The sequence below is a fragment of the Lynx rufus genome, unplaced genomic scaffold, assembly GCF_022079265.1.
Source record: "Lynx rufus isolate CCGP_SWC_20201006 ecotype Redwood Valley unplaced genomic scaffold, mLynRuf1.p SCAF_9, whole genome shotgun sequence".
NCBI classification, from domain to species: Eukaryota; Metazoa; Chordata; class Mammalia; order Carnivora; family Felidae; genus Lynx; species Lynx rufus.
Window position 1 is genome coordinate 99,158,436 of NW_025814897.1, and position 23,212 is coordinate 99,181,647.

Consider the following 23,212-nt stretch of genomic DNA (forward strand, 5'->3'; position numbering starts at 1 on the left):
ATCATGACCTGAGCTGAAGTCGGACCCTTAACCGACTAACCCACCCAGGCGCCCCTGTACTTATTATATATTAACAGAGTTACACAGGTTGAGATATTTTAAAATGGCCAAGAAAAAAAAAAGAGAAGAAAAAGGAACCTCATAACCATATATTTTTTTTAATTTTTAAAAATATTTATTTATTTTTGAGAGAGAAAGAGACAGAGTGAGAGCAGGGTAGGGCAGAGAGGAGACACAGAATCTGAAGCAGACTCCAGGCTCTGAGCTGTCAGCACAGAGTCCAATGAGGGGCTTGAACCCACAAACTGTAAGATCGTGACCTGAGCTGAAGACAAATGCTTAACCGACTGAGCCACCCAGCCTCCCCCATTTGTTTTTTGTTTTTGTTTTTTAATTTGAATCCAAGTTAGTTAAAATATAGTACAATGTTTTAGGGGTAGAATTTAGTGATTCATCACTTACATTTAACACCCAGTGCTCATCCCAACAAGTGCCCTCTTTAACTCCGATCGCCCATCCCCCCACTCAGCACCCCGCCAGCAACCCTGTTTGTCCTCTGTATTTAAGAGTCTTTTATGGTCTGCCTCCTATTTTTATCTTATTTTTCCTTCCCTTCCCCTATGTTCATCTGTTTTACTTCTTAAATTCCACATATGAGTGAAATCATATATTTATCTTTCTCTAATTTCACTTAGCATAATACATTCTAGTTCCACCCACGTTGTTGCAAACAGCAAGATTTCATTCTTTTTCATCGCCAAGTAATATTTCATTGTGTGTGTGTGTGTGTGTGTGTGTATGTACATATATATATATATGTACATACACACACACACACACACACATACACCACATCTTCTTTATCCATTTGTCAGTTGATGGACATTTGGGTTCTTCCCATACTTTGGCTATTGTTGATAGTGTTGCTATAAACATTGGGGTGCATGTGCCCTTTCAAATCAGCATTTTTGTATCCTCTGGATAAATACCTAGTAGTGCAATTGCTGGCTCGTAGGGTAGTTCTATTTTTAATTTTCTGAGGAACCTCCATACTGTTTTCCACAGTAGCTGCACCAGTCTGCATTCCCACCAGCAGTGCAAAAGAGATCCTCTTTCTCTGCATCCTCGCCAACATCTGTTTTGGCTGAGTTAATTTTAGCCATTCTGACAGGTATGAGGTGATATCTCATTATGGTTTTGATTTGTATTTCCCTGATGATGAGTGATGTTGAGCATCTTTTCATGTGTCTGTTAGCCATCTGGATGTCTTCTCTGGAAGAGTGTCTATTCTTGTCTTTTGCCCATTTCTTCATTGGATTATTTGTTTTCTGGGTGTTGAATTCAGTAAGTTCTTTATGGATTTTGGATACTAACCCTTTATCTGCTATGTCATTTGCAAATATCTTGTCCCATTCCCTCAGTTGCCTTTCAGTTTTGTTGATTGTTTCCTTTGCTGTGCGGAAATATTTTATCTTGATGAGGGCCCAACAGTTCATTTTTGCTTTTGTTTCCCTTGCCATATCTATGTTTAGATGTCACTCTTCCAAGAGTATTATGTAATGTCTAGGGTCCAGAATAATATAAAAATTTTAAACTAACCTTCTAGGTAACCATACTGGGGATAATTCAAATCTATAAAGGACCAAATGTGTAATATCTTAAATATATATGTGTATACATATAAAAGCTTAAAAACATAAACAAATCACTTTATACATATTTAGATGAGTGAAATCTATTTTTGATAAATTTTTAATAGTTCTTATGATTAAGGTAGTTCACTCAAAATTGACAGCTTACTAATCCTGGCAGCGTATTTCACTCCTGACTTCGAAGCTATCACCCTGTAACTCCAGGCAACCCTAAATCTCTCTTTGCTTAGTTTTCATGCAGAAAAGTTGCATTCTGACTTCTTTTAAAAAGGTAGCACATTTAACCTTATATATCTGTCACATTTTATATTTTTAAGTTCCTAACTGGCCAAATTTAGCTTTCTGAGTCATTGCTAACATTTCTGCATAGCAAATTCTGGAGCAAGAGGGATTTAGTTATGAAAGAACACTGACATTCTATAGTAGAACTCATATACAGTTGAACCTTGAACACAGGTTTGAATTGTGTGGCTCCACTCATACATGGAATTTTTATAGTACAATATTGTAAATGTATTTTCTCCTCCTTATGAGTTTCTTAAAAACATCTTCTTTTCTCTAGCTTACTTTATTTTAAAAATACAGTATATAATACAGATAACATACAAAATATATGTTAATTGACTGTTTATGTTACTGGTAAGGCTTCCAGTCAACAGTAAGCTATTAGTAGTTAAGTTTTGGGGGAGTCAAAAGTTATACACGGATTTTTGACTGCATGGGGTTAGCACCCCTAGCCCCTGTGTTGTTCAAGGATCAACTTATTTATCTATTATTTATTTTATCTTCTATACACAAATGCAACAAAAATTTTCAGTATAGCTACTGACACATTCCAACAGGTTGGAGAAGATGGCAAATACTCTACTTCAGAAATTATATTTAAAGAGATTATGTAAATAACCTGGTATATCAACCACAGCATGGTTATGTAAATAGTTTAAATATAGATATAACATGAAAATAAACTAGATCTCCAAGATTTCCTTTAAAATCCCCTTTATTTTAATAGAAAAGAACATTTTAACTTCAGCTAACCTTTAAGACTGAAGGAAAAATAAGAACTTAGGGTTATGAAATAATCATCACCATGCCTAAAGAACCTAACATTTGGGATCTCTGAGTCTTCCTTTACATTACTATGGTTTCATCTGAATTTTTTTTTGTTTCACTCTCCTGGCCTACTGAAATATGTAAGAAAAGCCTATGGAAGAGGTCTACATGGAAAACAGATACCTTAACAAACAAAACCTAACCTTGGTACTAAATATATTACTACAGAAAACCAGCTAGGGTGGGGCGCCTGGGTGCCTCAGTGGGTTGAGCGTCTGACTTTGGCTTGGGTCATGATCTCGCAGTTTGTGGGTTCAAGCCTTGCATAGGGCTCTGTGCTGACAGCGCAGAGCCTGGAACCTGTTTCAGATTCTGTGTCTCCCCCTCTCTCTCTGCTCTCCCTCCTTTGCTCGTGCTGTCTCTCTCACTCTCAGGAATGAATAAACATTAAAAACAACAACAACAACAACAACAAAACAAAACCCAGGATTGAACAGTTTGGCCTTTTTTTTTTTTTAATTTTTTTTTTTCAACGTTTATTTATTTTTGGGACAGAGAGAGACAGAGCATGAACGGGGGAGGGGCAGAGAGAGAGGGAGACACAGAATCGGAAACAGGCTCCAGGCTCTGAGCCATCAGCCCAGAGCCTGACGCGGGGCTCGAACTCACGGACCGGGAGATCATGACCTGGCTGAAGTCGGACGCTTAACCGACTGCGCCACCCAGGCGCCCCCAGTTTGGCCTTTTTAAGGTCCCAGAGAGCTATCTAATTTTACTATAGATTCTGAGATGCATTAAGACAAATAAAGAACTACACAGGGATGGAACTAAACTACATCTGTCAGGAAAACATAAGAAGATATACCTAACTTGCTCTTTTTCTACACGTATTCTGCCAGTCAGTTTAAAAGTAAAATAACCAGAGTTTACAGCATTTTCGATTAGAATCTTTTGGTTAAAGGTAGATTATAGCACAATATATATCTTTATTAAGAGATCCATTACTAAGGACCACAACATATTTACTGAGATAAGCGCAGTTTTGATAACCAAGTCAATTCACTAAATTTCTAAAATGATAAAAATGAGCACACTATTTATTAGTCATAAAAACATACCTACTATACACTATACTAGGCTTGAAATGAGGAAAAATTTATCACACAAAAATCTAAGTGAAAGTCTAACTTTACAAAAGAACATTATGAACCAAGTGAAAGACAACATAAAATTTAAGACTTTTAAATTGAGGATCATTTAACAAAATTTAAGAATTTTGATATTTCCATGTAAGATAAACACCAAAAGAAGCATTTTCTCCAAGAAGTAGGTCATACACAAAATCACAAGTGAGCTAACTTGGGATGATCTTTACTCCCATAGGTCACACATTCAGGATTTCACTATAACTGAACTTTCTAAAGCTTCTCATGTGGACAGCATTGGAGACAGGATGTCAGATTGGAAGGATTGCCAAATCAGAACAAACTAGTGTTCAGATTTCCATAGCAAATTATAGCCACTTGGTCCTGAAAGAGATCTCATTCATGAAAAACTTCATTCTAGTGTTGAAAATAACTTATTACATAAGGGTAAAAGTTATTTTCTATTTGTTATTGCTGTGCTTCTGTTTAAAGGCATATAGCATTTCCTTCTACTTTACTAAAAAGGCATCTGAACAAAGTTTGCTTTAGCTAATAAACTGTCTTTAGCCAATATTCCAAAGTACATAAATATATGCTTGGGGATAACAAAAGAAGAGCTGCTTAAACATTCTAAGGAGTTTTTCCTCAAAAAGGCCAATTCATAATTGGAGAACAGGTCAGAAACATTCCCTGTTCATCTTCATTAGAAGGGGATTTAGATAAAATGACTATGCAACACCACTTGAAGGCTAAAACTACTGAATAGAAAGCACCACACTTGAGGAATGACTTTAGCTTTCCCAGGTCAATTTTCCTGGCTGGTGTGCCATGCCAAGTCAAGTCCAGCAGTTTTCATTTCCGTTTAAGCCAGGAACTCAAACGCAATTGAGATATTCTAGTTAACAGAACCAAAGCAAAACATCTTACCTTAAGGCTTTCCTCAGTGTCTCTATGCAGGCCACTACAATCTTGGGGTTCTTGTTGTCCAGGCCTTTTAGGAGCTCTTCTTGCACAGCCTCTCCTTTCTCAATCTCTATGTACATCAGACAAATCTCAATGCCTAGCTCCTTGGCTTTGGCTTTGGGCTGGTTGAACACTTTACTTACGACACCTGACACAACTTCTCCTGTGGTTCTGTAATACAGAATACAAAACACCACCACCATCACACACACAAAAACACACTTCAGTAGAAAGAGCTGGAAAAGATCATGGGGGTGGGGGGCAATGACAAATACTTTTTAAGATGTTTAGAAACAAAGTAAACGAGTTTCTAATTTTTTTTTTTTTAATTTTTTTTTTCAACATTTATTTATTTTTGGGACAGAGATAGACAGAGCATGAACGGGGGAGGGGCAGAGAGAGAGGGAGACACAGAATCGGAAACAGGCTCCAGGCTCTGAGCCATCAGCCCAGAGCCCGACGCGGGGCTCGAACTCACGGACCGTGAGATCGTGACCTGGCTGAAGTCGGACGCTTAACCGACTGCGCCACCCAGGCGCCCCGAGTTTCTAATTTTTTAAATTTATGTTTAAGAACATGAAAGATAAACTTAATGCAAATCATAAAAGTTTAAGATGTATCACACCAGGCAATGACACAGAACCACAGTTTCTGTTTATAAATATAGGAAAAGTCGAACAAGAAAGCAAAAATCCCTTGAAATCCCATTACCCAGAGAAAACTACTTTCAGCTATTTGGTATCCATCCTTCCAGATCTATCCCTCTATATGCATAGAAAATAGATAGAGAGACAGACAGACAGACAGATAGATAATACATATATACAGATATATTTCACAAAAATAGGATTACAGAGTTGTTGCTTTTTTGAAAAATTTTTAAAAGGTCATTTTAAACATTTCTTAGAACAAGAGAATTTCTTCACGGAGGGAATGAAAAATTTTTAAAAGGTCATTTTAAACATTTCTTAGAACAAGAGAATTTCTTCACAGAGCCTTTAAACAAAAGGCTGCTCCTAACTCCTTGGCAAGACTTTATAGTAACTTAACTGCTGTGTGTCTCTTCTAAATTAAATAAAACCTAGACCACTGAAAATCAAAACTAAAGTAAAAAAAAGGAATGGTCCCACTAATGGCAAGGGAAACACAGTGATGCTGGTAACAAAACTGTCAGATCGATGGTATATCATCTTTGAAGTCAAGTATTTATTTCTTGTGCACTTAAGTAGAGGGTTCCCCCCTCCTTTTTCTTGTACGGAGGGCTCCTTTCAATGACATCGAGATACCATTAGAAAACCAGGTCTATGAGGTATGAGAGAGTGGGTGATCAGAAACCTCTATCATCTACAACTCAAGTCAAATGGGCCAGGAGCCATGGAAGTTTAGCACCACCTCTCCGAAAAGAGAAAAATGCCTAATGACCACAGAAAGAAAGGTGTGTTTCTAAGATCACCTAGCCGGGAAGCTTTGTATAAAGAAATTTTTGTAATGCCCAAATGTTTTCAGTGAAATTCTGGTAATTCCTTTCCTAACACCTTCCAGTTTCTTCTACAAGTTACTTGAGATTTTCTCTCTAGTTTAAAGTAATTCCCATTACAAAAGGCTCAAAAGGAAATTCACTTGTTCATCAAACCTTAAGATAAAAAACTCAAGACTTCTAATTTGCCTCTTTAGAGATCTCATGTACTATTTAGATTTCTGAGAGCAGATAAAACCCGAATGAAAAACAAGTATCAAGGAGCTATGAAGTAAGAAAATGATTATCTTCCAAAAGTGCTAATAACGAAGGACAATGACCCACAAATATACATAACTTAACCCACATAGTACCAGACAAGGGTTTTTACCAGAAGAGTTGGAAAAACTACTTACTTTCCTGCTACATGGGCATTTTCAACATACACAAGTGCAGCTTCTAACCCTTTCAGCTGAACCACTGCATTGGAATCAGTCACAAATTTTTTGATCAGTCCTAAAAATTTGGACCATTCTGGGCTCTTTTCATCCTTTATTTTCTGGAAGATCTTCAGGGCTTCTTCATATCCACTTAACCTTGCTTTCCAGAGCTAAAAGAAAAGTATTTTGAAACAAAATACAATTTAATGAGATTATCTACTGTTAATTGGAGAAGTTGGGGGGCGGGGAATGACTACCCTATACCAAGTAATTTGAACAAAGGACCCCATGATTAGAAACAAAAAAGGAGTTTAAGAAATTCAGAGTTTTCAAAGAGAATTAGCTAATAAACTCTTTCTTATAAGTGTTTAATATTTGCAATATTCTTCCAAGGCCATCCAGAATTCCTAACAGGCCGCTATAAGTCTATCTCACTTTGTATCCAAGTGTTAGTTTTTACTTCCGTGTAATACGTAATTTGTAATTAAAGATGTAACAATTCAAAAATGAAAAATCACCCTGCTTAAACTGCCTAATCTCCAAAGCATGTTGTTTCTCGGTTGTATTGTGTAATCATTAGGCAGCTCTATACTATACTGTAACGTGGGAGTGCTCACAAAACAAGCCAATGACACTAAAATCTGAGCTCTAGAAAAGTCTTACCTTGTGTTCACATTTTTGATCAACCGGCAGTTTCATCCACTCACTGTCATCTCCCATTGTGCTTCCAGTTTCTCCTCAGAATTAAGAGTAATTCCTAGTCAGACAAAAATCAGTACCTAGTAAATCTAACCATCAAGCAGTCTTGTAAGACAAAATGATTTTTCTGAGACTATTATTTTATCATGCAAGCACCAACAAGAGTAAAAAAGCTCATTTTTTGGTCAAATGCCCATTTAATTCCATTAACAGAATCTTTAAAAAGTGAAAGAAAAAAGTTACTAGAAAAAAAATCTACACAAAGGGGCGCCTGGGTGGCTCAGCTGGTTAAGTGTCTGACTTTGGCTCAGGTCATGATCTCATGGTTCTTGGGTTGGAGCCCCGTGTCGGGCTCTGTGCTGACAGCTCAGAGTCTCAAGCCTGCTTCAGATTCTTTGTCTCCCTCTCTTTCTGTTCCTCTCCTGCTCACAGACTCTCTCCCTCAAAAATAAATAAAAGATTTTTAAAAATTAAAAACAAAAACCTACATATGGGCACTTGGCTAGTTCAGTGGGTAGAGCACACAACTCCTGATCTCAGGGTCATGAGTTTAAGCCTCACATTGGGTGTAGAGCTTGCTTTTTTTTTTTTTTAGTTTATTCATTTGAGAGAGAGACAGTGGGGGAGGGGCAGAAAAAGAGAATCCCAAGCAGGCTCTGCATTGTCAGCGCAGAGCCCAATGCTACACTCGAACTCATGAACCATGAGATCATGACCCAATCTGAAGTCGGATGGTCAACTGACTGAGCCACCCAGGCACTAGGAGGGACAAGCTTACTTAAAAGAAGCAAACAAACTAAATCAAAACTGAAAAAAAAAATCTAAATGAATCTAGAAAGGATGGATAGGTGTTTTAAAAACAAATGATTATATATTTTCCCAAATGGGAAATTCCTAGATATATAACAAAGCCAGAATAAAACTGAAGAGCTACTTGGCCTTTAAAATGCGAGAAAAGGGGCGCCTGGGTGGCGCAGTCGGTTAAGCGTCTGACTTCAGCCAGATCACGATCTCACGGTCTGTGAGTTCGAGCCCCGCGTCAGGCTCTGGGCTGATGGCTCAGAGCCTGGAGCCTGTTTCCGATTCTGTGTCTCCCTCTCTCTCTGCCCCTCCCCCGTTCATGCTCTGTCTCTCTCTGTCCCAAAAATAAATTTAAAAAAACATTAAAAAAAAATAAATAAAATAAAATGCGAGAAAAGAGTTTCAAAGAAAGTCATACTTATAACTATTAACCTAAAATTCTTTCAGACAATAGTCATTATGAAAAAATCTCAATGTTACCCAGCTCTCTATGTAACTCTAGACAATATGATTATATAAAATAGTAAAAATTAGGGTTGCCTGGGTGGCTCAGTCAGTTAAGTGTCTGCCTTTGGCTCAGGTCATGAACTCATGGCTCCTGAGTTTGAGCTCTGTGTCAGGCTCTGTACTGACAGCTCAGAGACTGCAGGCTGCTTCCAATTCTGTGTCTCCGTCTCTCTCTGCCCCTGCCCTGCTTGCACTCTGTCTCTCTCTCTCTCTCAAAAATAGACATTAAAAAAAAATTAAATCCCTGAATGAACTATATTTTTATAAACTTTATATCCCTTTTTAGTTAGCTTTATATGCAACATTCCTCTAAAAGCTTTATGCTATTCATTTAGATAACACCTTTTTTTTTTTTTTTAACGTTTTATTTATTTTTGAGACAGAGAGAGACAGAGCATGAACGGGGGAGGGGCAGAGAGAGAGGGAGACACAGAATCGGAAACAGGCTCCAGGCTCTGAGCCATCAGCCCAGAGCCCGACGCGGGGCTCGAACTCACGGACCGTGAGATCGTGACCTGGCTGAAGTCGGACGCTTAACCGACTGCGCCACCCAGGCGCCCCTCTTTTTTTTTTTTTTATTCTAGAGAGAATGTGTGTATGTGCATGTGGGGGAGGGGCAGAGAGAGGGCGAGAGAGAATCCCAAGCAGGCTTCCCACTGTCAGAGCAGTGCCCAACCAGAGGCTCAATCCCACAAACCATGAGATCATGACTTGAGCTGAAATCGAGTCAGACACTAAACCAACTGAGCCACCCAAGTGCCCTGATAACAACTTTTTTTCTGATTATAAAAGTAATATATGTCAACTGTAGAAAATCTGGAAAGTACAGAAACTACATAAGGAAGAAAAGTATTAAAACACAATTTTAGGGGCACCTGAATGGCTCAGTTGGTTAAGGGTCTGATCCTTGGTTTCAGCTCAGGTCATGATCTCGCGGTTTCATGAGTTCAAGCCGAGTCGCGTTTTGTGCTAGCAGCGCAAAGCCTGCTTAGGATTCTCTCTCTCTTTCTCTCTCTGCCCCTCCCCCACTCATGCTACCTCTGTCTCTCTCAAAATAAACAACCTAAAAAAATTTTTTTAATAAAAAAAATAAAAAAATAAAACACAATTTTAGGTTTACCAGGGTGGCTCAGTTAAGCATCTGACTCTTGATTTTGGCTCAGGTCATGATCTCATGCTTCATGGAATCAAGCCCTGAGCTGGGCTCTGTGCTGACAGTGCGGAGCCTGCTTGGGATTCTCTCCTTCTCTTTCTCTGCCTCTTCCTTGCTTGTGCATGCATGTGCTCTCTAAATAAACATTTAAAAAACTCCACAATTCTACCACCAATTATTAACCATGATGAGCACTGAAATGTACATCCACTTGAATTCTTTCAGAGTTTTTTCAACAAACATGCAATGTATAAATTATATGAAAAAGACAAGTATAATCCTCTTGGAATCTTTTTCTCATATAGCCACGAACATTTTCCCATGTTTGAGAACATGATGTTTAAAAAAAATTTTTTTTTTATGTTTATCTTTGAGAAAGACAGAGCAGGAGAAGGGGAGAGGCACAGAGAGAGACACACACACACACAGAATCCAAAGCAGGCTCCAGGCTCTGAGCTGTCAGCACAGAGCCTGGTGCAGGGTTCCAACCCACGAGCCTTGAGATCATGACCTGAGCCAAAGTCGGACGCTCAACCAACTGAACCACCCAGGTGCCCCGAGAACGTGATGTTTAAAGGTTGTATAGCATGCCATTTTATAAATGTACCAAAATTACCAATCTTGACGGTGGACATTTGTTTCCAATTTTTCAGCATTTTATATAATGTATAAGGATATTGTTTATCTCTCCATCCCCAGTCCCAGTCTGACATAAAATATACCTTCAATAAATATTTGTTTAATGTATACCTTGACGGTGTCTGCTATGAATTGGGTACTGTGTGAAGTATTTTTTAAACATGTTGACTCACTTTGTACCAACAACAACTACATGAAAGAAAGACATTCTCTCTGTTACACACTAGGCTCATAAAGTTTAAATAATTTGCCTAAAACAACAGAACTGGATCACATTAAAAATTCAAAATCTACGCCTCTTCACAACTTGTTCCCTCCCATAAAAAAGTAGGGAATATCCCAGTGAAAGCTGTATACTCAAAGACTTAAGTTTATTAGAGAACATGGAACTTTTATTAAGACTTCTCTCCAAAACCCCCAGAACCCTGAGAAACAATAGCAGTGTGCTTTGGAGTATGAGTCAAACCTTAATAGCAATTCTGCAGCAATGGTGGGAGATAAAGTAGTACAGCAGTTTGTAAAGTAGTATGGCATTACCTAAGTTGAAGATGCACATATTCTACTTCATTCCTAGGTATACATACCCTAGAAATTGATGCCCCCTGCACTAGAAGATCTATACAAGATATTCATAGCAATGTTGTTCATAAAAGCCAAAAGTTGAAAACACTTCACAGGTTCATCAAAAAGAGAATGAATAATAGTGGAATATTCACTGAGTGCAATATTATATGGCAATGAAAAAGAATGAACTATGCCATGCTTCTCAAACTCTTTAATGACAATCTTTTTAAAACTTTCAAGCAATCCCTATCAAAATAACATCAGCATTCTTCACAGAGCTAGAACAAACAATCCTAAAATTTGGATGGAACCACTAAAGACCCCGAACAGCCAAAGCAATCTTGAAAAAGAAAACCAAAGGCATCACAATCCTGGACTTTAAACTGTATTACAAACCTGTAATCAAGACAGTATGGTACTGGCACAAAAACAGACACTCAGATCAATGGAACAGAAAAGAGAACCCAGAAATGACCCCCAAACGTATAGCCAACTAATCTTTGACAAAGCAGGAAAGACTATCCAATGGAATAAAGATAGTGTCTTCAGCAAATGGTGCTGGGAAAACTGGACAGTGACATGCAGAAGAATGAACCTGGACCACTTTCTTATACCATACAAAAAAATAAACTCAAAATGGATGAAAGACCTAAACGTAAGACAGGAAGCATCAAAATCCTAGAGGAGAAAGCAGGCAAAAACCTCTTTGACCTCGGCCGCACCAACTTCTTACTCAACACGTCTCCAGAGGCAAGGGAAACAAAAGCGAAAAGGAACTACTGGGACCTCATCAAAATAAAAAGCTTCTGCACAGCGAAGGAAACAATCAGCAAAACTAAAAGGCAACCGATAGAATGGGAGAAGATGTTTGCAAGCGACATATCAGATAAAGGGTTAGTATCCAAAATCTATAAAGAACTTATCAAATTCAACACCCAAAAAACAAATAATCCAGTGAAGAAATGGGCAAAAGACATGAATAGACACTTCTCCAAAGAAGACATCCAGATAGCCAACCAACACACGAAAGAATGCTCAACATCACTCATCATCAGGGAACTACAAATCAAAACCACAATGATACCACCGGATGAGGAGAAAGAGGATCTCTTTTGCACCGCTGGTGGGAATGCAAACTGGTGCAGCTACTGTGGAAAACAGTACGGAGGTTCCTCAAAAAATTAAAAATAGAACTACCCTATGACCCAGCAACTGCACTACTAAGTATTTATCCAAGGGATACAGGCATGCTGTTTCAAAGGGGCACATGCACCCCAATGTTTATAGCAGCGCTATCAACAACAGCCAAAGTATGGAAACAGCCCAAATGTCCATCGATGGATGAATGGATAAAGATGATGTGGTGTGTATATATATATGGTGGAGCATTACTCGGCAATCAAAAAGAATGAAATCTTGCCATTTGTAACTACGTGAATGGAACTAGAGGGTATCATGCTAAGTGAAATTAGAGAAAGACAAAGATCATACGACTTCACTCATAATGAGGAATTTAAGATACAAAACAGATGAACATAAGGGAAGGGAAACAAAAATAGTATAAAAACAGGGAGGGGGACAAAACATAAGAGACTCTTAAATATAGAGAACGGAGGGTTGCTGGGGGGTTGTGGGAGGGGGATGGGCTAAATGGGTAAGGGGCATTAAGGAATCTACTCCTCAAATCATTGTTGCACTATATGCTAAGTAACTTGGATGTAAATTTAAAAATAAATAAATTGTTTTAACATTTTTAAGTAATTATACACAAATATGTTTGTAAAATACAATAAAAATTATTAGATCTGTGTATTTTTAGAGTTCCCCAAGGGAACAGAAAATAGTACAAGCACCAAGTAAAACAAAACATTTGGTAGTTCTGTAAAAAGTTAAACATAGAACTATCATATGGCTCTGCAATTCTACTCCTGGGTATATACCCAAAGAATTGAAAACAGGTATTCCAACAAGTACATGTACGTGCATATTCATAGCAGTACTAGTAACCTGGGCCAATAAACAGCCCAAATGTCCATCAATGGATGAATAAACAAATTCTGGTGTGTAAGTACAATGATTATTCATCCATAAAAGGGAATGAAGTACTGATACAGGCTACCACATGGCTGAACTTCACAAACATGATGCTAAGTGAAAGAAACCAAACACAAAGATCCCATATTGTAGAATTCCACTTATATGAAATATCTATAGTAGATTAATCCTTAGAGACAGAATGCAGACTATGGGGTACCAGGGGTTGGAGAAAGAGAAGGAATAGGAAGAAACTGCTTAATGGGTAAGGAGTTTTACTGTAGTGTGATGGAAATGTTTTGAAACTAGAAAGAGATGGTGCTGACACAACACTGTGAGTATTCAAAATGCAACTGAATTGTTCACTTTAAGAGAGTTAATTTTATGTAATGTGAATTTCATCTCAATAAAAAAAATTTGTAAGTTCTCAGGTGATTTTAATGTGCAGCCTGGGTTAAAAACTTCTAAAGTTATTTTCTTGGCATAAGTTTGAGCTGCAAAAGCAATCTCTCCTATCTGACTTTTTAAAAAGAGAAACACTCAATGAAAGCTTTCAACACATTTTCTAACCAAGAGAATGTGAACTGTCAGTATCTTTCAGTATTCTGTAAGTTTACTGCAATACTTTTTCTTTTTTTCTTGTTGGTTGCTTTTTAGAAACCATTAAGAAAAAGAATATCTAACCCAACTGCCTCATGTAAAATTTAGATGCCATTGTGTTATATATTCTGAAATGGCTTCTACTACTTTATTGCCTGAGTTTTTGAAAGTTGGTGTTTATGGTTTTGCTTTCTATTAAAAAGAAAGGCGTGCTTCATACCCAAACTTCCCCAGCCATTGAAATAATGGATATAGTGTTATGTATGTGGCACTGGGGACTCCTGCTCTTCGTGTTGGTCTTCTTGCAGGATTGATATATTAAGAAAAAAAAAAAGGCCTTATCCGCTAGTTTTCTTCCCTAATTATTTTCATTTTAAAATTAACTTTAGAATTTAATTTTTTACATCTATAAGAAAATCTATACAGTTTGTGAGTTAGGAAGCATTACAATAAAATTGACCCATTGACCTAACACCCAATCTAAAAATTAGAACACTACCATTATTGGGGTGCCTGGGTGGCTAAGTTGGTTAAGTGTCTGACTCTTGATTTCAGCTCAGGTTGTGATCTTGTTGGTTCGTGGGTTTGAGCCTATGTTGGGCTCTGCGTTGACTGCGCAGAGCCTGCTTGCGATACTCTCTCTCCCTCTCTCTCTGCTCCTCCCCTGCTTGTGCTCTCTCTCAAAATAAATAAATAAACTAAAAAAAAAAAAAAACAACAGAACACTACCATTATTATTACTTCACCTGGGCATTTCTTTCCTACTCCATCCTTCTCCCACAGAAACATTTTCCTGGAGTTCGTTTAGTTCTACGCCATAGTCACAGTCACACATCCCTAAACAACAAAATTAACTGCTTGTTTGTTAGCTTTAGAAAAATATTATCTGTGTGTTGTCTTCCATGACTTACTTTTTTCATTCAATATTTCATTTGTAAAATTCATCCGTGTGTGTGTACTATAGTTCAAAACTACTCAAAATGTGGTACAAAGGACTGTACTGGATCACAAACGTATCATTCAGAGACAAGTACAGAAATGGAGATAGTGGTTTAGAAACTGCCATAGCACCTAACTTCTTTTATTATGGTGGTTTGAGGATCTGAACAAAGTTCAGCAAGGCTAAAGTATAAAATGCAACACAGAAAGTAAAAGGATATAAAGTCAGGCTAGAAAGTAAGTCAAGATCAGACCCTGGAAGACCTTGTGAGCAATGTTAAGGAATTTGGACTTTATCCTAAATGTAAAACGAAACTTTGAAGAATTCTAAATAGGAAATATTACATATGCTGTCGAACTTGCATTTTTTTGAACATTTTAAAAAATGTTTTATTTATTTTGAAGGGGGCAGGGGCAGAGAGAGAGGAAGACAGAGAATCCCAAGCAGGCTCCGTGACATCAGTGCAGAGCCTGATGCAGGGCTCGATCTCATGAAGCATGAGATCATGATCTGAGCTGAAATCAAAAGTCGGATGCTTCACCAACTGAGCCATCCAGGTGCCCCCAAATTTACATTTTTTGAAGACCATATGTTGTACATGTAAAAAGCAATGTAAAGAATGCTTTGGAAGGCAGTAACAATGGAGGGAAACCAGTTAGAATACAGTGATCTAAATCAAAGATGATGGTGGCCTGCACCTGAGGATGGCAAGACTATCCATCTTTCCTTCTTAAAGGTAAAATGGAATTAATACATGTACATGCCACTTTGTCTTAAGAATGTACAAAAGCGGGGGGAGGAGGCCCTGGGTGGCTCAGTCGGATGAGCATCTGACTTTGGCTCAGGTCATGATCTCACGGCTCGTGAGTTTGAGCCCTGCATCGGACTCTGTGCTGACAGCTCAGAGCCCAGAGCCCCTGGTTTGGATTCTGTGTCTCCCTCTCTCTCTGCCCCTCCCCTGCTCATGCTCTGTCTCTCTCTCAAAAGTAAAATAAAAACATTAAAAAAAACAGCGTACAAAAGGGGTTCTTTTTTGTGCCATAGGCCTCTGGTAAAGTCACAGACACCTTCTTCAGAATATTTTTTAATGCATAAAATATGTAAGATTATGTCAAAGAATTTTGAAACATAATTGTTAATTACATTTTATCAAAATATTTACTTTAAAATGTGAATGACATTTTAAATGAACTTCTCCATACATTAAATAAAATGTAGCAGCAGGTGTATTACTATAATTTTGAAGTTATATTGGACAAAAATATTTTGATATACTATATCACATAATGTGATTATGAAAATTACTTCTATTGGTAACAAATACACAGGTCATTCTAACATTATTGTGGCTTATGGCCTACATTCTTCACTGAAGAAAATGCTAAAATTTCAGTTAGATGGTTAGTAAGAATAAAGATGCAATTATTTTTCCTTCCAAGTTCATAGAGTCCCTGAATTTCAACCCCAGGTTAAAATCTCTTGGTCTACACAACCTTCTAAATCTTTTTTTTTTTTTTAATTTTTTTTTTTCAACGTTTATTTATTTTTGGGACAGAGAGAGACAGAGCATGAACGGGGGAGGGGCAGAGAGAGAGGGAGACACAGAATCGGAAACAGGCTCCAGGCTCTGAGCCATCAGCCCAGAGCCTGACGCGGGGCTCAAACTCACGGACCGCGAGATCGTGACCTGGCTGAAGTCCGACGCTCAACCGACTGCACCACCCAGGCGCCCCGCAACCTTCTAAGTCTTATGGTCACATGAAAGCTCTTTACTTTCAAAGACTTTAGGGCACTGTTTACAACAGTCCCAAAGTCTCTACCTAAAACAGTTACTACCAATCTATATTTCAATAATACTTTATATTTTACAAGTATTTTTACAATAATTTTCTTATGTGAGGATCTAGTGAGGAAGATATTTAATTGCTTCTATGCATTTCACAATGTAAATGCAAGCACACTGTTTTATTACCTTATTGGGTTTTCTTTCTTTTTTCTATTATTCTAAGTTATGAGCTCTTTCTTCCTAACCTGTAAGATTCTCTTGAGCAAGAACTTTTTGTCTTAATAATCTCTATCCTCACAATGCTCAAAGAACAACATGGGATAAAGCGAATATAATTATCCTCTTTTTACATATATGGAAATAAAGGTTCAATGTCTTACCCAGGTCACTTAAGTAGGAGAGACTGGCCTAGAAGAGATTTCTTGAATGCTAGTTTGGTGAATTTCTTAAAATTTATCTACATATGGTTTCTAGACGATCTATAGTGAAAACTATTCAACCTTTATAAATAATATGATTTATTTTGGTGATTACCTAACCCAGTTCTTTTTTTTTTTTTAATGTTTTTATTTATTTTTGAGAGAAAGAAAGAGGGTGAGCGGGGAGGGGCAGAAGGAAGGGAGACACAGAATCCAAAGCAGGCTCTAGGCTCTGAGCTGTCAGCACAGAGCCTGATGGGGGACTCGAACCCATGAACTGCAAGGTCATGACCCGAGCTGAAGTCTGACGCTTAACCAACTGAGCCACCAAGCACCCCTTACCTAATTCAGTTAAGATATAAAGACAAAAAAGAAAGAAAAGAAAAGAAAAGAAAAGAAAAGAAAAGAAAAGAAAAGAAGGAAGGAAGGAGAAAGAAAGAAAGAAAGAAAGAAAGAAAGAAAGAAAGAAAGAAAGAAAGAAAATATAAGAGTAAATGAGCATAATGTGAAAAACAAGTTTATTTGACTCTTTCAAAAGGACATAGGTAACTTAGAGAAATTTAAAATACAGTTAGCTGGTAAGGGGGAAATCATCCCTAATCAGCAGCTGCCTCTAATAATCAAGCCTACCTACCCAATTGGGCCTTAAAACACTGTTAACCTGCCTTTGGATAAGAAAGGAATGACTACAGTTTTAATTGTAATTTGGGATTATTCATGCAGTCCAACCCTTACCCCTGAAAGCTCTTATTCCATTGAGAGATGGCTCTACTAACTGATCAAAAAACAAAACAAAACAAAACAAAACAAAACAAAACAAAACAAAACAAAAAAACTTTCCTTGAGATTAATAAAAAACAAAAGGATGCTAGACTACAATGGCTATAGTTCATATTCATTCTAAATTTCTATAATTCTAGAACATTTGGGGAAGTGGTCTTTAAAGTGACCACTGCTTGAAAGCTGAACTCTGCAAATTTTAAATAGTCATTGTCACAAAGGAAAATAAAAACCTTGGGAACATCCAGAACATATACAGGAAGTAATGAAGAGGAACCTCAGAGTCAGTATAAAATAGAACACATGTAAAATTAAAGGTAATGATTTCATGAAAAGTCACATAAGTTAAAGGCCTGAATGATTTCTTTAGAGGAATGTAGTACTGTTTTCAATATACACAGCAAACAAACCAAACTAACATTCACAATAGCCAAAGAATGGGAGCCATCCAAATGTCCATCCATTGATGAATATGGAAAATCCACACAATGAAATATTATTCAATAATAAAAAGAAATGAAGTACTATAAAGAACTCCTAAAACTCAACAACAAACAACCCAATTAAAAAATGGGCAAAGGGGACACTTGGGTGGCTCAGTCAGTCAGGAGTCTGACTCGATTTTGGTTCCGGTCATGATCTCACAGTTCCTGAGATGGAGCCCCATGTGGAGCCCCACACCTGCTTGGGATTCTCTCCCTCTCTCTGCCCCTCCCCTGCTTGCTTGCACACATGCACGTACATGCTCTCTATCAAAAGAAATTAATAAACTTAAAAAAAATTTTTTAATGGGCAAAGGACTTGACTAGACACTTCTCCAAAGAAGATCTACAAATGGCTAATAGGCACATGAGAAGATGCTTAACATTACTAATCATTAGGGAAATGTAAATCAAAATTTTAAGATTCCACCTCACATCTATTAGGATGGCTACTATCAAAACAAAACAAAACAAAACAAAACAAAAAGACAATTGTTGGCAAGGATGTGGAGCAACTGAAACCTCTGTACACTGTTGTTAAGAATATAAAACGGGGGGGGGGGCACCTGGGTGGCTCAGTTGGTTGGGTGTCCGACTTCGGCTCAGGTCATGATCTCACAGTTCGAAGAGTTCGAGCCCCATATCAGGCTCTGTGCTAACAGCTCAGAGCCTGGAAACTGCTTCAGATCCTGTGTCTCCCACTCTCCCTGACCCTCCCCAGCTCACATTCTGTCTCTCTCTCTCAAAAATAAATAAACATTAAAAAAAAAAAAAAAAAAAGAACGTAAAATGGTATAGCTGCTGTGGAAAACACTATGGCACTTTTTCAAAAAATTAAAAACAGAATTACCATATGTTCCAGCAATTCTACTTCTGGGTATATATGCCCAAAAGAATTGAAAGCAGGGTCTCAAAGACATATTTTGTACACCCATGTTCATTTCATAGCAGCATTATGCACAATAGCTAAAATGTGGAAGCAACTCAAGTGTTCATCACTGGGTGAGTGGACAAGCAAAATGTGGTTTACACATACAATGGAATATTATTTAGCCTTAAAAAAGAAATAATTCTGACATATGCTATAATCTGGATGACCCCTGAGGCCATTATGCTAAAGTGAAATAAACCAGCCACAAAGATCATTCCACTTAAATGAGACAGTCAAAATCAGAGAGACAGAAAGCAGAAGGGTTTCTGCCAGTGAACAGATGGATTGGGGTATGTTCAATGGGTGTAAAGTTTCAGTTTTCCAAATGAAAAAAATTATGGAAATGGATGGTGGTGATGGTTGAACAACATAATCTGATATGGAATCTGATACCAGTGAACTGCATACTTAAAAATGGTTAAGATGGTAAATTTTATGGTATATGTATTTTATCACCTTGAAAACATTATACTAAAAAAAGTCAGTTTCAAAGAACCACATATTGTATGATTCCATTTACATGAAATGTCCAGAATAGGCAAGTCTATAGAAGTAAAAAGTAGATCAGTGGTTGCCTACGAGTGAGGTGTTTGGGGCTATCAAAAGGGTAATGGCTAAAGAGTGTGGGATTTCTTTTATTTATTTATTTATTTATTTATTTATTTATTTATTTATTTATTTATTTCTGAGACAGAGATAGAGCATGAGCAGGGGAGGGACAGAGAGAGAGGGAGACACAGAATCAGAAGCAGGCTTCAGGCTCTGAGCTGTCAGCACAGAGCCCGACGCGGGGCTTGAACTCACAAACTCTGAGATCATGACCTGAGCCGAAGTCGGTTGCTCAACCGACTGAGCCACCCAGGCGCCCCAAGAGTGTGGGATTTCTTTTTGGGGCAATGAAAATGTTCTAAAACTGTGGTGATGACTGCACAAATCTAGAAATATACTAAAAGCCACAGAATTGTACACTTCAAAATGGGTGAGTGATATGCAAATTATATTTCATTAAAACTGTTTAAAAAAAAAAAAAGAAACTAACAAAGTTTACTACAGAAGTCCTTAGGAGATAAGAATGATTTGTTGGAGTGCCTGGGTGGCTCAGTCGGTTAAGTGTCTGACTCTTGGTTTCAGCTCAGGTCATGATCTCATGAATCGTGAGTTCAAGCCCCACATCGGGCTCCACGCTGATAGTGTGGAATCTGCTTGGGATTCTGTCTGCCCCTCTCCTACTCATGCTCTCGCTCTCTCTCGCTTGCTCCCTCTCTCCAAATAAATACATAAACTTTAAAAAAATGATACGTTAAAGCTACTGATCATTTTACATGTGCATATGTTGGCTGCAGAGGTTAAGAGGTTCCAATTTTACCTAAAGCATTCACATTCACTGAATTTTCCTATGGGTGCCTAAGTTCACAGGAGTGCAAGTAAGAAGTTTAAACAAATAATCATAATACAAAATATATTATGTGTGGAAACTGCTTTAAGCAAGGGATAAATAAGGATTATGGGAGTTCTAAGACAGGATTAAAAAAAAATTTTTTTTTTAACGTTTATTCATTTTTGAGGGAGAGAACAGAGCATGAGCCAGGGAGGGGCAGAGAGAGAGGGAGACAGAATCCGAAGCAGGCTCCAGGCTCTGAGCTGTCAGCACAGAGCCTGATGCAGGGCTCGAATTGACTGTGAGATCATAACCTGAGCCGAAGTTGGATGCTCAACCAACTGAGCCACCCAGGCCTCCCTAAGACAGGATTAACCACCAGTAAGTGAGGTATGGTCAGCGAAAATCTCACAGAAAGGATGGTATCTGAACTCAGTGATTAATGAAAGGTGGGATTTCCAAAAAAACAGACAAACAAACAGATGTAGAAGAGGAGATATTCTAGGCTGAGAAAATAAGAAAGGGAAAGTCTTGAGACAGAAAAGTACAGAACATGTTCAAAGAACAATGAATGGCTCCATTTACCATAGTCTAAGACCAGAGAGGTAGACGAGGGTCAGGTCATGTAGAATCTTGAATATTAAGCTAAGCAGCAGATGCTGATGACTGCAGCAGGGCAATGACATGATCCTATCTACTTCAGAAAGATAAATCTATGTAGAATGGATTGGAAGGGAGAGAAAATAGACTCTTGCTAGAAAATTATCACAGTACTCCAGGACAAAGATAAATAGGAGCCAGAATTAGGGGTCTTAGGACTGGAAAGGATGGGCAGGGGAGACTGAAGGGAGTTACATTAAAGAAGGAGAATCCGTAAACCTTAGCAAATAAGGATGTGGGAGTAGTTAGAGTCTAGTAGGAGGATCCAGTCTAGGTGACTGGGAGAACAGTAGTGTCAATGACATAAAAATGTCGGGAGTTCTGTATTGTTTATTTTTGGGGAATGGAGAAGAGGTGAGGAATATGATGAGTTTAGTTTTAGACTTGAGAAATATGATCTTCAAGTGACTGAAAATGTGGCACCAGGATTAAACAGAGGATTCTGGATTTTATAAACACAGACATAGGAAACCGAGTTGTCATTGCATAACAAGGTTTGATGCTTTAAGAGTAAATAAAACTGCCAACAAAGAGAAGCATTAATAAAATTAATTTGAACTATATATGATGCTTGCTATGGCTCATTCAATCTAGTCATACTACAAACGTTCATAACTTTCAATTATTCAGAGCTCTCAGGAGCCTTTACAACTAGCATGAAACAGAAGCAAAGGCAAGGAGGCCAGCTAAAATAAGTCTATTCCATGGAAATATTATAATCTTACATATTACTGTATCTAAAACATCTTCCAAAGAGCTCAAATACCACATAATCCACACTGCTGCTGAAAAGGTTTAGATGTAATTGTTTATTTTTAGACTAGAGATTAAGAAATGTTTCCAAGGTCATATTAAAGGTAGAACTTAGAATAAATTTTGAACCGATTTTTCAGTTTAGTATTCAATTAAATAACAAATTACCTATTAAGTATATATTATTATAACATATAGACTCAAGCAATCTTCATTTTCTCATTCATCAATCAGCTAAAAGTAAGGCACCAAGAGATCAAGTCATGAGTAATGTTAGAGCTGGGCCTACAACCTAGATCTCCTTTCTCTCAGTCCACCAACTTGGCCGTACCATTCATGGGTCCAACTGGAGTATCCTTTTAAGTTCCTCTAACTTGACAGTCTATAAGAATGATCATAAAGCTACTAAACAGGCTGTTTCAGCTTTCTACTTGGGAAGAAGCCATGGCAGTGAAACCATTTTATGGCTAATTCCCAAGCTCTTGACCTACAAAAGCTCTTCGCTATCACAATACATGAGATCTGGATCTGATTACCATTCCTGGACTCTCACTTCTGGTTAAGGAAATGCTACTGCAGAAGCATAGAATAAGTGTGAGGGAAATTTGAAGAAAATGTCCACTCCAAAATCAACTCCTTTGAATGACCAATGAAGTATGATAATAGACTCAAAAAAAAAAAAAAAAAAAAAAAAAAAAAAAACAAACAAAAAAAGAAAGAAAAGAAAAGAACTATAAAACAGGGAAATAGGGATAAAACAGAATACACAGGCAAGCCCAGAGAGCTTTACTCAAACCTTATATAGAAAGGACAAATGGATTAAAGAAGCATAACAATTATGTAACTGTCATAGAAAAGTTAAGATTTTTATTACTTGGCCAACCCAGACAAAAGCTCATCTCTAAGTACCAGTAACAAAAAGACAAACCCTTCCCCCTAAATTTAAAAACCTCACTGCCCTCAGGTAATTCCCATTAACAAGGACAAGTGTTACCCTCTTGCTGGAGTATTCTCCAGAAATCTGAACTGCTTCACTAGCAGTTATCTCAGGAAACTTGGGTGTGCTTGCTGTCCTAGTCCTGGGATGGTAGCCTCTCATAAATTCCTTCTGAAGGATAAAGAGCTGTCTCTGAGCGATCTCTTACACATCCTGCTATTCATATCAGCAGGACAGAAGATTAACTGAACTCTCCGGAGCAGATGATCACTGTTAATGTCTCCAAAAGAGGGACCCACAGCAACACAGGCCTCTGGGGAGTTGGAAAGCTAAAACCTGGCTGTGAATTAGGTCAACTTGGAGAGTTACTGCTCAACTCTACCAAGGTACCTGAAAATCTAATGCTTACTCATCCCTAAACTACCCAGGTCTCCAAATCC

General features: G+C 37.8%; 1 protein-coding gene across 3 annotated transcripts in view; it reads right to left on the minus strand.

The window, feature by feature from the left end:
• Positions 1–23,212, minus strand: part of CKAP5 (cytoskeleton associated protein 5) — a 113,964-nt gene that overhangs the window by 65,058 nt on the left and 25,694 nt on the right. For all 3 annotated transcript variants that reach the window (XM_047070624.1, XM_047070626.1, XM_047070625.1), the window contains exons 2-4: positions 7,373–7,466; positions 6,686–6,879; positions 4,778–4,984 (exon numbers count right to left, since the gene is read on the minus strand). In XM_047070624.1, the coding sequence (XP_046926580.1) occupies positions 4,778–4,984; positions 6,686–6,879; positions 7,373–7,429 (458 nt within the window). In that variant the 5' untranslated portion in view covers positions 7,430–7,466. The remainder of the gene's footprint in view (positions 1–4,777; positions 4,985–6,685; positions 6,880–7,372; positions 7,467–23,212) is intronic.